The sequence below is a fragment of the Melopsittacus undulatus genome, chromosome Z (genome assembly GCF_012275295.1).
Source record: "Melopsittacus undulatus isolate bMelUnd1 chromosome Z, bMelUnd1.mat.Z, whole genome shotgun sequence".
Classification (NCBI taxonomy): domain Eukaryota; kingdom Metazoa; phylum Chordata; class Aves; order Psittaciformes; family Psittaculidae; genus Melopsittacus; species Melopsittacus undulatus.
Window position 1 is genome coordinate 9,006,646 of NC_047557.1, and position 17,052 is coordinate 9,023,697.

General features: G+C 48.8%; 1 protein-coding gene across 1 annotated transcript; it reads right to left on the reverse strand.

Moving 5' to 3' along the window:
• Positions 1-508: 508 nt before the first annotated feature.
• LOC101873279 (aquaporin-7) lies at positions 509-16,204 on the reverse strand. Its single transcript, XM_034072651.1, is given in 9 exon segments — positions 509-1,031; positions 1,887-2,104; positions 3,730-3,848; positions 4,561-4,698; positions 6,662-6,788; positions 10,219-10,327; positions 13,521-13,579; positions 13,581-13,647; positions 16,044-16,204. Coding segments are annotated over 9 exon segments (1,158 nt in total). The 3' UTR covers positions 509-871.
• Between the last annotated feature and the right edge of the window lie 848 nt (positions 16,205-17,052).

Here is a 17,052-nt window from a genome sequence, read left to right on the forward strand (position 1 = left end):
ATGCATTCAGAGTGCGGAAAAGGGCTTCAGTTTTGTTTTTTGTTTAATTGACCATTTGGGTCTCAATCCTTTTATGGTGGTAGTTGAAGTCCAGCCTATTGGTAGCACACATAGTTCCATGACTCCAACATGTTCCAGTAGAGTGGTGCCAGAAATCAGGAAACTGTGATTTAGTTTACTGATTTTTGGTGCTTTCTGAATGTTCAGATCAAAAAGGAAAAATCAAAAACAAGCAAAAAAAAAAACCACACACAGGTGTATTTCAGACTATCCTTGGTCTTTGTGCTCTGCCAAAACAGGTGTTTGTTAGGGCTTATCAAATGGAAGCAAGCTTAAGCCCCTGATCCATCAGTATTTACCTCTTACCAAAGAATATTCCAGATTAAAATTTAAGTTAATTAAGCTGTTTCTGCTGCTTTTATATAATGTATTTTGCACTAGTGGAAAGGGTCCTTGCCCACAGCCAGGAGTTGGAACTAGATGACCTTTAAGGTCCCTTCCAACCCAAACCATTCTATGATTCTATGAATGCATAGTTATCTGGAGTCTTGCAGCTCTGCTTTGCTTTTCTCCAGGATGTGATGAATTTATCTTCGGTGGACATTTACACAGAGAGACTGAAGAATTTCTTCAGGTCACAAACAGGTCTAGCGCTAGCCAGGCCTGTCCAGCGTGTTAGAGACCCAGTTTGTCTGCTCAGGAAGAGTTTATTGAAGACCAGTCCCACAGTTCTCCACCAGCAGGGTAAAGAACTGGTGTGTTCCAGCAGCATTATTGCACATGCCCTTACCCACTTGTTTACCCTTTGACTGTCAGTCCGTACATCCACGTAGGCTTCGATGTCATGTCCTTTCCTTGAAGCATGTGGCCATCAAAATGTAGAAACCTCCACTGCTGTCTGTCCTTTCTCATTTCCACATCCTGTGACAGGTGGGTTGTGAAAATCAATGAAGATTTTGTGGATGAAAACACCAGTCAGGCTTCCCAGAATTGGTGCTGTGATTGGGACCCACCACCAGTAGTGTCCAGCCCTAAAATGAAACAGGAGAGGCAGACAGTGAGCCAGATTAGAATCACTGCCCTGCCGCTGAATGGCCACAAGGGCAGGAGTGAGCTGTGTGAGAAGAAGTGTCTGGTCCCACTTCACATGCTGGGCCCTACAGCTGGCCTTGACACATTCCCTACCCACAGCATAACTGCTGGAGGGAGGATCATTTCCCCCATCAACCTCAGAAAGTGTTGCTGCACTCTCTGAAGGTTTCTTGCTGCCCTACAGAAATGGTCTGTGTGATCCTGATGATCATGACTATCAAGACACACACCTCTTTTCCCTCCCCATTTGCAGTAATATTGGCACCACCTTTACCAAGCTCTCACACTTATTTTCTGGAAATTTAATTAAATTAATGGGCAGGAAACCCTGCTTATGCCCTCAGCCATGGCAAAAGCCATAGTGTGGCACTATTGCTAAGCAGGGAAGGCAGGGTTTCATCTCCAGATTCAGACATCTAAATTTAAGAGAGCTATTCAGTAATCCATCTATAAGTACCTGCTTTCATGCGAGCTGAATCAGTCTCTGGCTTTCCATTCACTGTGATACAACCACCTAGACCTCCAGCTAAGAGGTGGCCGGTTTGCTGCCCAAATGGAGGTGTCCATATTTCAAGATGAATCCCATGCTGGAGGATTAGTGTGCCCTGGGTTTTGTGCACATAATGCACCAGCCTCCTCTATACACAACTTTTGCTGTCTGAGAATGTAGGATGCACTCTGCACTGATACCGTCATCACTTGACCCAGAGAGAAAGTCTTTGTGGCCATTCTATCCTGGGCTTATCTGCTCTCATTGCAAACTGAGCAGTGTAAAAGCAAAGAGGGTCACTCACGTGAAGACATCAGTTCCCCAGCCAGCAATTGCTGTGAAGATCCTGGGGGGCAGGTCTCGGGAGGGGTTTATGGCATAGCCTGTGTTCATCCCCATCCCCATGCCAATGCCCAGGACAAGGATACCCGTGAGCAGGGCCTCTGTGCCTCTCAGGGCCCTGTTGTTTTTCTCGTCGTGGATGATCAGAATGCCCAAGTGCAGCATCACTGTTGCTAGAAACTGCAGGAGCACAAAAGGGACAACAGGTCAGGAGGGAGAATGGGGAATGCAGAAGGACCATCCTCGGCAGAGAGGAAGAGACTTCACAGATTGGAAGAGCAGGTAACATTTATGTTCTGATCAAGGCAGGGAGGATCTTGTTCTTATTCCCACCTCACAGGTGGATGGAAGAAAATTCTTGACTCATTTCCCAGCAGCAATACCTCTACCTCATCACCAAAAACGCCCTAGGACTTATACAAACTTCTCAGCACTGTCCTCTCCATCCACCTTTCAAGTTAGGGACGTATGTTATTTTAAGTACATTCCATCTGACAGAGGCTAAGAAGACAATATTCCATCATAACAGACTGCTAAGAAGACAAATCTGTTCCTCCCTAGAGGGAGTGATGTTTTATATAGCCTGCTGCATCAGCCCTTTCAGGACTAAAAGCAGATTCTCCTCTGGGACACTGAATCTCCCTTTTGTGACAGTACATAGCTAGAAGTTGTAGATCTGTAATGCCCAAGATGTCAGGAACTGTTGTTTGAGTACAGGTGATTGCTGTCTTTTTCTGCTTCAGAACATGCAGCTGGAGAGCCTGGGACTGATGCAGACTTGCCAGCAAAAGCAGAAACTCCGCAGCTCTTGGTAATACACTGTCACTGTCATTTGCTTTCTTGTATAGCAAGGACACTGCATGTTCTATGGGAGTTGTCAGGTCCCCACCTGTAGGCTATCCAGCTCTCACTGCCATCCTCATCATACCCAGGCAAGAATTTTGTCAGAGACAAGCACAGGCTTCCTCAAATTTGAATTGGGAGTGAATCTTCCGTCTCCAGCACTCCAGTGCTCCATGTCCGTGGAAGCATCTCCTTCCTATTTCTTGGCATCTGGATGTTGTGTTGTGTGCTGCAAATCAACTGTACACAGTCTGAATTGGACTGTTCAGACCCCAGAGGTTCAATCCAGACAGCCTGTGGTCTGAAGGGGGCCTACAAGGATGCTGTAGAGGGACTCTTTGTCAGGGACTATAGTGATAGGACAACGAGTAATGGGTTTAAACTAAAACAGGGAAGTTCAGGTTAGATATAACTAAGAAGTTCTTTGCCATAAGGGTGGTGAGGCACTGGAACAGGCAATAAATGCTCTATCCCTGGTAGTGTTCAAGGCCAGGTTGGGTAGAGCCTTGGGCAACATGGCCTAGTGTGAGACATCCCTGCCCAGGGCAGGGGGTTGGAACTGGATGATCTTAAGGTCCTGTGCAGCCCTAGGTGTTCTGTACTGGTGAGGGGCATCAGGCAGAGCTGCCCAGGAGAACAGAGCATGTGTAGGATCCAGAAAGGGGAAGAACAGTTTGGAGAATGGCACAGAGCCCAAAGGAGATGCTTCCTGATACAGCTCAGCTTCCCATTGCCTGGGCTGCATGCAGGGAAGGTGTTTGGAGGGCACTGGGACCAAGCCTGCAGGCATTACCTTTTAGACTTGCTCAGCCACCAAGGTGCCTTTCATCCTACCTGTCAGTCACCTGCTTTGAATGGTGGGCTCATTGGAGCAGAGGTTGTGGTTGTGTCTGCACACTGTCTCTGGCACTCACACTGTTATCACCCGCCTTGCCCAGCACATCCCAGCACTCCCCACTGACCTCTGTGAAGAAGCTTCCAGGCAAGGACATATAGGGAGCAGGGTAAGTGGAGAAGATGGATGCTGTGGCAGTTGGTCCTGTCACTGTGAAGTTCCCCTTGCAGTAGTCATACAGAGCATCTAAGGAGAAATGGGACTTAGAGGAGTTAGCAGAATTCATCATGGCACATATGTGAGACCATGCATTGCAGCCAGCGTGGACACCAGAAGGAACAGAGGCAATGGGAGATACGGTGGAGGTGACACATCCCAAGCAGGGCATGATCTCACTGATATCTGTCACCTGCAGGCTTTGGTCTGCAATTGCTCCCTTAAACCTACCGGCTCCATGCCCCTGCTCTGGGAGCCTGAGGTAGGCTGGATGCTCTGGATGCACTGGATGCATCCATTCCCTGCTGCTCAGAGAGTGGGACAGGCTGGGGCCAGTGGGTGGTGTGTCCCTCATAACTCAAAACCACAAATGTCTGCTGTACTGTTATACACGGACCAGCAGAGTCCCCCAGAGCTCCATCTGTGTGTCATACATGGTAGTTCATTTAACTTCAGCCCTTGCAGACTCTTGAACACAAAATGCTGACAAAATGCAGCTCCTGGCCTTGAGCTTAGGACAGGTTTTGGTACTGGGAATACCACAAACGAAAAGGAGATGTGTTCTCCAAGAGCTTCTCATCCTTCTCTCAGATATCTGGGCCCTGCTCTGGCCTGGAGCTATGAAGGTCTGTCCCACATGCCAAGAGCTCACCCTTCTCACTCAGGCATCATTCTGGGTACTGGAAAAGGAAGACTGAAATGATGCCCACAGCAAAGCCTGAGATAAAACACACAACCGTACCATAGTAGATGCCAAAGACAGTGGCTGCTGCTGTAAAGGAGCCCAGGAACTGGCCGATCACATAAGCTGGGAGCTTTATCCAAGGCAGGTTTCCTAGAATGCAGTGTGTGATGGTGATAGCAGCATTCAGATGAGCTCCTGCAAAGTCACAAAGAAACTGATCTCAGACCTGACGGAGCTGTTCTGGAGCATGTCCCACACCCCACAACAGCCACTCAGGTGTTGTTCCAGGACACCAAGAGTCAGTCAGGGCAAGGTCCCTCAAAACTAACCTGTTTTCTCTGGGCAACTGAATGATGCATGACAGAGACCTATTAGCTTTAGTCTTCTAAAAGCTCTGTAGACCACAGGCTGCTTTCAGAGAGTGGCTCATCCCACCTCAGAGACACCTCTCTACATAGATTTCACCCTATTCAGCTTAAGGGGAGTCCAGAACTTAGACTCATCACCCAGCTTTTATGTGGCTGCAGGTAGATAAGGTAAATCTTGTTCCAAATAGTTGCAAGAGAGAGCCTCATCCTGGCAAAGCTGAGCACCTCAGCTGATGGGAGCTGCAGGGACTCAGCTGTTAGATACCACTACACTGAGCAGAGAGTTACAAGGATGTTCAGTCCTGCTCAGACCATGGTTGCTCCCACTAATGTGCAGTAGACCCTGTCCTTCCCTTGCAGAGTTTGTAATCTTGGACTGGTTTTCTTTACATCCCTGTTTAGAGAGGCACTTTCTATGGAGCAGGTTGGTATCCAGTGGTGCCCTCCATGCAAACTATATTTGTTCTCTGGGCCTCATCTCCCCATGAGTCCAAAGGAAATATTTGCTTTTCCTGCTTGGTAGGTGTAAACTCTGTGGGTCAATAGATGTTCCAGCCTCAGTGGCCATCTCCAACTCTAGACTCAGAAAGGGGTAACATCCAGACACACAGCACCTCATCAAAGTGCAGGACAGAGTGAAGTGAAATCGCATGTACTGCCACCACTGACATGGGGGGAGATCCCTTTTTCTTTGATCCTTTGCCAGCATGACCAGCTATTTCAGAGATCACAAGAAGCATCTTGTGACATAAATGTTTCCATATTACAGTGACAGGAAGCCCTGAAGCTAGCTTTGGAACCAGACTCTGGCTGATTGGAGACCCTTTCTTCTACCTCCAATCCCTCCATCTCAAATGTCAGCTGGAACTGTAGGGACCTGTTTTCCTCAGCTCACTTTCCCAAGGATGTCCCCACCTGCTCCAAAAGGACAGGGAGACCATGAGCTGACTAGTTGCATGGACAAATTTTCCCTTCCAAGCCCCAGCCTTGGACATCTCTATGCTCCAACAGTTCAAGAGCAAGGACTTGCTTTAATTTTCTGCCCTCTGGAGCCTTTAGTTTGTTCTCTTGGTACAAATAAATGCAGAAATTCCACAAGGCAAAGGTAATGCTCTTGTCATGTGAGAGATATCACCCCATGGCCCCAAAACACCACCTCCTGAGCTCTTGTGGGGTGTGTGCCCATGGATGTGGATGATAAGGAGAAAATTTGCATACCATTCCTTGTTGCAACATCAGCAGTAAGCTCTCCTTTGCAATAAATTATTTACTTCCCCATGGGTCACATAGCCAGCGTGCTTTCAGACCTCCTTGGCTGCTTGGACAGTGATGCTATATCCCATATGACTAACAGGGACACTGCTGAAACCAGGCTCTGTTGACTACAGCAGGAGGGAATGGCTGAACATCCACCACTATCCCTGTCCTGCTTGCCCTGGTCTCAGCTCAGGACATGGGTTTGGGGTCAGCATTCTGTAGGTAAGCTGTGCCTGCCTTGTTCCCTGCTTCTAACCTTGCTGCACCATTGGGACACCTTGGCTCGAGCTTGGATCTGTCTCCCTCCCATGGACTTGGCTGTGGTCACTGGGTCGTGAGGCTGACCCTGGTTATGGTCACCAGACTTGCTCTGCTCTTCTTGCTTGAGAACCCTAGGACTTCCCTTCCTTCAAGTGAGGGCACTATGCCACCTTGCCATGCCATCACCCAGCCCTCCACATCCCACTCCTGGTGCCCTGATGCACATGGCCTTTGTGGGGCACAGATGTCCCAGGCTCGAGTGTCCTGCTCACCAGAGATTCCTCCAGCTGCATGGATGCCCAGGGTAACACCAATGCCAAATGCCAAGTTGATGCTCAGATACTGCCCAAAGTTTTGTCTCCCTAATACCACTTGTGCCACAGAAGACAAGCCCAAGACCTAGAGCATGGAAAAAGAGAGAAGAGTTAAAAGTACCTTCGTTGCTGTGATGGATTAAGCTTCTTTGCTGCTTTTTCTAAACTCAAAACAGGAAGACTCTGAGGTGCCCATTGTCAGGAGATGGAGAATGAGCCTCCCATGCACAGACTGAAGCAATATATGGGTTATTTTTCACTGGTGCCCATCACACTGAAACAGCACTGTAGTCATCATTGGCTATGGGGAGACAAACCCCAAACCCACACATAGAGATCTGGGGCTCAAGAGGGGTCACTCACACAGCCACAGTAAGGGCATCTATGCCTGAAACCAGAGACATGAGCCAGGGGAGCATCACCATTGACCATCAGGAGACAGTGTCCATGATGGGTGGAAGGACAGCAGGCAAATCCTTTTTGTCTTTCTTTCCCTGGTGCGTAATTTGTTCACTAAGAACATGGTTTGGGCAGCACATAGGTATTCACCAAACCCAACTCTAAGTTTGTAACTTACCCCAGCAAAAAATAACGAGGAAGGAAATTCCGGTTTGACTTTTCCTTTCAACGCATACACATTTGGTTTGAAAACAGCCAAAGTTTCAATATTTTGTTAGTGACTAAAGGGGAACCAGGAAAAAAAAAGAAGCAAAGTAAACACTTTCCAGCAGGAAAAGGCATATTCAAGAAATTGCTCTGACCTGAAATTAAATTCTATTTCACTTTTATATGTGGTCAGAGGGTGGAAAAATCAGTTCTTTGCACAGCTCTTACACTGAAATCTGGAGGACAAAGCTTCTCTTGAGGTCCCTGCCTCACAAACCGCTTGGCAATTGAAGAGTGTATCCTGCTTCTTGGACTACACTGCTGTTTATCTAGGGTGGTGTGTCCCTCCAAGACAGAAATGGCAGCATGCTCTCCAGCATCTAAACTTGTGCTCTGTCTTTTCTGGCTGTGATCTTTTCTATCCCCAGAGACACTATTCTTAATTGTCTCATATACATAGAGCACACTCTTCTGTGTGGGCCCTTCTCCATCTGCCTCAGCAAAAACCACCAAAAGCCCCAAAAACACTGTCTGGGATCTGCAAAAGCCTTACAAAAACTCTGTCTACTCATCTCTGACTTTCCAAAACCACATCCAAGAGAAGCCAAATGCATTTATAGGTTTTGTAGGACAGTATGGAGGTGCAGAGAGAAGAGCATAGGTCAGGAGACATGGCTGAACACCAATATCCTGAAATACATGTATTTCAGCACAGATCCAAGCCAAGTCTCTTCCTCTATTCTCACAGTTCCAAAATACCTTGTTGGTTTCCCTACCTCCCTACTCCTTCTGCTGTTTACTGCTGCTGCCTGGTTCCCTCCTTTGTGAACACTGCCTGCCCATTAAAGTAGGAAGCCTGGACTGGGCACTGTTTTCCAAATAACACATATCCAGGCATCATGGAGATGCATCCAGCACATTTCTGGCTGCACTGAGGGCCCTGGGGCTGCTGGATGCTGCATCTGAATGCTGGATGCTATTTGTTGCCAGCCCATAATAGGGGTCCATGTGTACTGTCCCTCCTCCTGCTTTATTCCCTTGCAGGGATCAGTGAAAGAAGAGCCAATGTGAGCTGCAGGCTCTCAGAGCACAGGGGAAAGACTCCTCCTCATGCTTCTTTCTCAAGACAGCTCAAGCAGGACACCTCTGAACTAGTTCCTTATCACTTGGGAACTTCCACCACCAAAAGGCAAAGGGGATGGAAAGGAAAACGGTTTACTCAGCTCCTCCTGAGGAGCCAGAGACATCTGTGCTCTGACTTCCAATGTGTGCAAAGCTACCTGTGTAGTAGGGCTGAACTTCAAGGAGCTGGATATGCAATAATGTGATAAAATGCAAGCATCCTTTGCATGTGCAGTCGTTGCGCATGAAAACAAGCATCTTTATCTGTCAGCAGTGTCTTAAGGTCCCCATGCTCACAGAAACCTTATCTTCCACCTGTGCAAATCTCCAAGTACAAGTTTTTGGGGCTATCCTCAGCCCTTCCTCGCCTACCTCTGTCCAGTCCTAAGTGTCCCAGCCTCGGCTAAGCTCAGGTATAGTAGGTTGGCACAGACAACTTCTGGAGCTTTTCAGAGGGAGGATGTCATCTGTATGTGTTGGTCCAACACATAAAGGCTCTGGTCCTGGTGGGCACTGCATCCCAGCCAGGGGTCAATTCTGACTGCAAAGCCTTCCTCACCCACTCCCCAAACACCTCCGAAGCAGCCCAAGAGCTCAAAACCATGTCTATTTCTCTGCATGGAATAGATCCCTCAGGCAAGGGATGAGTTTCTGTATGATATGGATAAACACTATCCATCTGACAGCATAAGAAAACCAAAAGTGAAGTCCTAGCGTGCTTTACCGCTGGTAATTACAGCTGTAAAGCGTGCTGTAATGGTGGGTTGTGGGTCCAGAGAGTATCACAGGTACTCATTACATTGGCAACCCCAAGTGGAAGACAGGTGAATGCTGCTCTCATTTCACAGAGGCTGTCAGTGATAGGAGTTGGGGTCTGCTCCCCAGACCTGTGCAGGACCCCTCGACCACAACATCACTTGTGGCACACCAGGTAGAAAAGCCTCAATTCACTGCATGGGATCTCTCAGGAGGCTGGCACAAACATTGTGTTGCCCCATCTGACCAGGCTCTGCTCTGTGGTCTCATTCACAGATGTTCCCTCCTTTCATTCAGAGAACTGTTTTCAGAGAACTGAAACAATGGAGGGCTCAGAGAAGGGCAATGGAGCTGGTGCAGGGCCTGGAGCACAGTGTGATGGGGAATGGCTGAGGGACCGGGGGGAGTTTGGTCTGGAGAAGGCTCAAAGGGGACCTTATTGCTCTCTACAACTGCCCGAAAGGAGGATGGAGTGAGGTGGGGTTGGTCTCTTCTCCCAGGTAAAAGTGATAGGATAACAGGAAATGGCCTCAAGCTGTGCCAGGGGAGGTTCAGACTGGATATTAAGGAAAATTTCTTCACTGAAAGACTGTCAAGCATTGGAACAGGCTGCCCAGGGCAGTGGTGGAATCACCAACTCATTTAAAAGATGTGCAGATGTGGCCGTTGGGGATATGGTTTAGTGGTAGACTTGGTAGTGCTGAGTTAATGGTTGGGCTCAATGATCTTAAAGGTCTTTTCCAGTCTATTTCCAAGCAATTCCATGATTCTATCCCCAGCTACTTCACAGACTCCCAGTGACAACCTCCCACCCTCCACATTGCTTTTTTCCTCCATAAAGCTTAGGCAGATGTGTTCCTGATAGGAAGCTGCACCCTATCAGAGCAGAAGGATAAGCATTAGCAACCAAATGCTGAGCAACCCTGAGGATGATAGGACACCATTGACCTTACAGCTGCTAAACACTCTCTCACCCTCCCTGCACACACACACACACATGAACATGCAATCTGGGCCCATCCCTTCCTTACCATGAGGATGTACATCCCCAGCGCTTCTGCCAGCATCTCCCTGATGGTGACACTTCGAATCGTGAGTGCCTTCTGAATCTTCTCCATCATTTTGCTGTCTGGCTCCAGCCTGAAGCCACAGCAGCTCCTGTTGTGACAATACACTTATTGCTGTGAGCCAAGTACCCTTTGAAACTTGGCACCCTCCCTTCACCCCCAGACACCTTCATTCATTTGGTTAACGATGAACAAGCCAATAAACAATGAGATGGCTTCAAAGTCTTCCCACACACAAATTCCATCCTTCTAGAACTATATGGTGAGGATGCAGTACTCCTGCTACCAGGCTTTGCAAACACTGTGTCCCTGCCCAGGAGCAGCCCATCTCCAGGGCAGTGGAGCTGTAAATAGCCTTGGTGTGTTCCTAAAGCCTGTCTTTCTTTGTAACCTTTCCCACAGGTACTGAGCAGGACTTTTGGCTCTGCTCTGCATTGTAACCCACTGGCTGGTGGTCTGGTACCATTTTTTGTTATAACAGGTGAGATCAGGACTATTTGCTTGTGCTTTGCAGGATATTTGGATGCCCAGCCTTCGGAAAGGATGCTGTCCTAGAGCTGATGTGCACCACTATCCACAGTTGGGAAGAGCACAATGCCTTGAGTGTTGCTCCAGGTTGAATATTTACTCTTGCTGAATGTACCTGTGTCCACTCACACTAGTGCAGAGCCTCCCTGCTGCCCACCCTGGTCTGTCCTTTCCTCTGGGGCAAGGAAACACCCTTCTAGGCAATTGTCCCAGAGACCTTCAACCACATCTGTCTGCCAGAGCAGAGCCCTGATTAATCCTCCTGATTCCCTCTGCTTATCTCCCTGCTCACCATGTGCTCTTACCTCTCTACTGGGAAGAGGTTTTAATACCTTTGCTTAATCACTAAAAAGTTAAACCCATGAACACTGAAGACTCTTCCTGTGAGCCTTGTCTGGTTCCTTGTTGGTTTTATTCACCTTCCTCTCAACCCACTGCACCTTCTCAGTGTAGCCATGGAGAGGACACGATGCACAGCTCCGGAGGAGTTACAAGTCCTGCTGCCCCTGGGGTTGTCTCCCTCTGCATTATCACATTGCAAATGTTCATGAGCTTTTCTTCCCCCCACAGGACACTGAGCAGATGTATGGTAGAACATGGGAAGCTGATTCTCCTCTCTGCCCTGTAGAGTCATACAAACATAGAATGGTTTGGGTTGGAAAGGACCTTAATATAATTCAGTTCCAACCTCCCTGCCATGGGCAGGGACACCTCACACTAAACCATATCACCCAAGGCTCTGTCCAACCTGGCCTTGAACACTGCCAGGGATGGAGCATTCACAGCCTCCCTGGGCAACCCATTCCAGTGCCTCACCACCCTAACAGGAAAGAACTTCTTCTATAGATCCAGTCTAAACTTCCCCTGTTTTAGTTTAAACCCATCACCGCTTGTCCTATTGCTGCAGTACCTGATGAAGAGTCCCTCACCAGCATCTCTGTAGGCCCCCTTCAGATGGATGACTATTTTATGGCATGGGAGGGTTTTATGGACTGGGGTAAGCCCTCTTCCAGTGACAGATCAGCTATTGACCTTAGTGAACACTAGGCTAAACATGCAGTAATTTACTCTGTCTCTCCTACTAAGGCCCATTTAATCGTAACGGGTGATAATCTCACCCTCTAAAGGGTGTTCCTACAGCATATTTCTAGGTGGAAAGGCTTTCCTGTGCTGTGAGTCTGTGTACATGCTGTGGCACAGAAAGTGCCAAATAAATCTTTCCAGGTCTTTCCTTTCTCTGCCATACTAATGTTTATTGGTTGGTTCTTACAGAAACATGGTCCCTGCAGAACCAGGCTGGAGTGGTGACAAGAGCCTCAAGTTTCTTCTGCACATGGTAATTTCCAGCTGACATGTAAAACTCAGGCCCTGGCATCAGCTTGTATTGGAGATCTCACAGCCTTCCTCACATGGATGAGGTGTGAGTGGGTCAGTATTCCCCACAGCTGGACCTACAACTTTGTTGCTCACTCCTAGCTCTCAGGGAGCCTTACAAGTGGATTCCTCCCTTGTGGGCACACAAGCTTCTGTGTCTCTAAAAGGTTTTGTCTCCTGCATTCAAACATTACCTGTAGGTATCTTCATGTTCTCATTTGGTTGGAAAATGGAAACAGGTTCTTTCTGGGAACACCAAGCTCCCATGGATTTGCAGTTTACTCAGGGAAAAAGGCTTTGCAATAGAAACCTTTGGTTTGGTGATAGTATTTGCAGCATAATCCCCAGTATTACCACTAATTTCCCTAAAACTCCAGCACACTTCTAGGATGGCATAATGGGTACGTCTCTTGAACTGAACTGCTTGTTCTTTTACACAGATCATTCCACAAGGTGGCACTGAGACACTGATTTCCCTCTTGGAGGTGTTCAGAAGAGCTCTGTTGGCTGCTGAAAGTGTGAGTACACACACTAGTTTAAGGTTTCTCTGGGCATTTTTAGGCATCAAAGTGATCTGCCACTGTTCAAGACGTTTAACAACAGCAACACCTTTGTTTCTATAGGTCTTGTAGGGCAGCACACCCCCGTCCTGACAGCACACACAGCAGAAGTGTGTAAGCCTGCGCCTGTCGCCTTCCTCTTTATAATTAGCAGAGAAAACTGCTCATTGTAAAGTGGAGCAGCTCCAAAGGGCAGTTCATCCCCACCTCAAATAAGCATCTGAGGCCAGACCTGTGAGTCACGCTGGATGCTGGGACTTTCCCTCCAGTGCCTGCAATGGGATTGGAGCTCCAGTGCTCACACCCATGGAGGTATCTAGTGCTGGGTGAGCTGGACTGCCCATCCTCCCTGCATCCAGAGGTGGTGATCCTGGAGCAAGGATCAAGATCCTGAGCACAAACAACCATGTGAGCCACACAAGGGCTGAAGCGGTTGCTCAACATGACATGTTTGTACCTGCATGGTTTCACTTACCTGCAGGGCTGACCAGGATCTCTGGGTCACCACATACAGTCCCCTATTAGTATGGGCAACCACACCACACCTTCGCTTTCATGCCTCCATTCTAGGGATAGTGCTTTTTATCCTAACTCCTCCTACTGGAATCCTGTTACCAGAACTTGCTGCTCTCAAAATTAGGGGTTTTCTTCTATTTTTAAGCAGAATTCTCAAAGCCAGCTTTAGCCAATCACGGTCATGAGTTAATATTTCCTATAGGTGCTACCCCATTAAGTTTTCCTATGAGGTTTGTTAGAAGAGCATTAGCTGCTCGTGCTTAGCTCGCACCACCTCCTGATGTTTACCTTGACTTGCTCACAGATTGAAACTTCACTCAACATTGACCCTGCAATTATTTTACCATGTTTTCCACTGCACATTAAGCAACCACCTGCTAAACCAAAGCCATTGTCTTCCTTAAGGCAGGTGTGCCTTCAGCACCAATAACAAACACGTCTGGTTGGAGAGGAATGTATTGGCACAGTCAAATGCTGATGTTGATACCCATGGTAGTGAAGAGCTGGAGGAACAACCCTGCAAAGGATGAGCACCCAGGGACTTAAGGGCAGTCACGCTTCTGCAAGGAACAGCTTCTCTGATTCAACTGCATGTTTCCTCTGCACCCACAACCTCATTTATCTCTTAATTGTGCCAATCAACAGCTGGAACATCACCACTCCATTAGCTTCAGCCCTGCTGGTGGATCATTAACTTCTTCCCAGAGGCTGAGAGGAGCATAAGCAGACAGCACAGCAAAGGACCTCCTCACCATGGATGAGGACAGCTTGCTCCTCCATCAGGACAAATGAATGTGGCACCGAGACATCTCCAGTCCCCTTTAGGAAACAAGGCCAGGTCAGACAGACCAATACACTGCTATGACCCTAGCTGTCCAAAACAGCCTCCACTCAACATACCCTAGAGCACCTGCACCATATGGTCTCACATTTAATGCTCATGGTCTATCTCCTTCTTTTCTATGGATGGCAGGCACTGAGTGAGTCACAGACACCCCACATGGCTTTGCTCCTCATACTGTTACCCAGCTCCCCAGCCCACCATCACCCCTTGCCCTGAAGCCAGTCCCAGGTGCATCACCTGTACCTGTTCTTCTCCAGTGAATCTGGGGTAGCTTTCTCAGTGTCAGATGGAAGCAGGAACTGGTGGGACCAGCGAAGGGATGTGTAAGCAGCAATGGCAGGATTCTACTCCCATTTTCAGCCCTCTGCTTTCCTCCCCTGTGTAATGGTGCCTCCCCCAACCCCCAACACTGCTAAAGCTCTCTCAGCTGAAGTAATCTGCGAGGTGATGGTGTCAGCAGGAGAGGGATTACATGGCTTTGGTTGGTCGTTATGGGGACAGAACCAATGCCCAAGAAGGGTTCCCTCCCTCAAAGCTCTGGCCCCATTATTGGGTAATACACTCCCTGTCTGGGACCCACCTTCCTCTCCAGCCCTCATCTGCTTACCAAGTAGAATTGGGTCTGTTTTACAGGTTTTGAGGCACCCCAAAAGCTTTGGCATGGGCAAAGCCCTGAGGAGTGTCCCCTGTGCATGGGTACAGAGCACGTAACAGGGAAACAGAGGCACAGGAGCACCCCAGGGCCCACAGGAGACTTGGGGCACCTGTGAGGTGTCCACTAAGGTGCTGCCAGCTCCTCAGCTGCTGTCATACCCCATTGCCTGCCCTATGAGCATCTTGTTCTCCTACCATAGCCCTGTGTGTGGGAGCATCCCATTTGCCCATCCTGGTGGGCTCCCCCAGACCCTGATAGAGAGCAGCAGGCTCTGTGGGTGTAAATACTCCCACCAAGCTTTGAGATGCTTTCTCAGGTCTGCTTTCAATCCATAGATAAGGCTAAACCCAGGGAACCCACAGGGCTCACAAGACATCGTCACCCTGGAGATAAGGGGAGCCAGGCAGGCTTTGTCTTGGAGGAGTGTGAGCATCCATGCTCTGAAAGGAGAGATTAAAGGGGGAAGGCTGCAGGCTGGGTGGGGGATATTGTATGAGATGGATGAAGCCCTGATGTTGCAGACCCTGATAGAGCCAATATGCTGATCTGCATGTTTCCCTGCCTCTGACTGTAAGCCAGAGACAGCACAGCATGGCTATGTCCTCCCCTCAGAATGCAATCAATTGGCTCTTACTAAATGGTGCCACTCAAAAAACCCTGGTGCTTCATCTCATGATGTCTCCCCTGCCTTATCCCTCCCAAGGGCACTTGAAACCAGGACCCAATCTCTTTAAGGAGCCCCAAAAAGGTACAGACTGTGTTAACTGGCCCAAAGAGCAAAACCAGGGCAGGAGCTGGTAACAGAGACATAACCACCCCTGTTTCCTCTGCACTGCTGGAGTGAGGCTGAGACAATGGTCAACACAGTCCTTTCACAACCAGGAGTTGTATAAGGATGGGCTACATCCATACATGCCACTTGCCTGTAAACCCTTCAGGAGATGATGCTAAACCCATAGGCAGACCATCTTCACTGATAGCTCTGATACAGCTATTTTGTGGAGCGAGGAACCAACTGGTGACACTAATCACTGCCCATATACATAATCAGTTCCAGTCACTCAGCCATGCTCTCCCATGCCATACCCACCATGGGGTGTCCAAAGACCAGCAGTGAATGGTGAGCAATGCCTGCCATGTGGGATCAGCCATTGCTAACAGGATGCAGGCAGTGGGGTTGGATTTCTCAGGGACAACCCACTTTAGCCCAGAGGGCTGCTGCTGGTGCGGACGTGAAGGCATCCAAAGGAAACCCCTGATAAGCTCCTACTATCATGGCAGGGAGGAGATGCCACAGATTCCTTGCAGATACCTGCACAGATCCCCTTGGACACTGCCCAGGAGCTCCACAGGCATTTGAGTGGGGGTGGAGACCCCATCACCCTCATCTTCCTCCCCAGTCCCATTGGCCTCTTGTGCTGTTTCAGGAAAGAGGGGCCGGGTGTATCTGTATGGCTTCCTGGTCATTCCCATCCTGTCAGCTCCTATGTGTAAAGTCATTGACACAGAGAGACCCACAGAAGCTGAAAACCCATCTGTTGGTGTCACCTGAACAACAGCCCATTTTCATTGCTCATGTAGTTTCCCAGCACAAGTCCTGCATGACAGAAGTGAATGTCATTTATGGAGATGACCTTCAAATCACAGAATCACAGATTCCCAAGGGTTGGAAGGGACCTCAAAGATCATCTAGTCCAACCCCCCTGCAAGAGCAGGGTAACCTGGAGTACATCACACAGGAACTTGTCCAGACGGGCCTTGAATATCTCCAATGTAGGAGACTCCACAACCTCCCTTGGCAACCTGTTCCAGTGCTCTGTCACTCCTACAGTAAAGAAGTTCTTCCTGATGTTAACGTGGAACCTCCTATGCTCCAGTTTACACCCATTGCCCCCTGTCCTGTCACTGGACATCACTGAAAACAGCCTAGCTCCATCATCCTGACACCCACCCTTTACATATCTGTAAACACTGATGAGGTCACCCCTCAGTCTCCTCTCCTCCAAGCTAAAGAGACCCAGCTCCCTCAGCCTCTCCTCATAAGGGAGCTGTTCCACTCCCTTCATCATCTTTGTGGCTCTGCGCTGGACTCTTTCAAGCAATTCCCTGTCCTTCTTGAACTGAGGGGCCCAGAACTGGATGCAATATTCCAGATGCGGCCACACCAAGGCAGAGTAGAGGGGGAGGAGAACCTCTCTTGCCCTACTAACCACACCTTTCTAATGCACCCTAGGATGCCATTTGCCTTCTTGGCCACAAGGGCACATTGCTGGCTCATGGACATCCTCCTGTCCACCAGGACCCCCAGGTCCCTTTCCCCT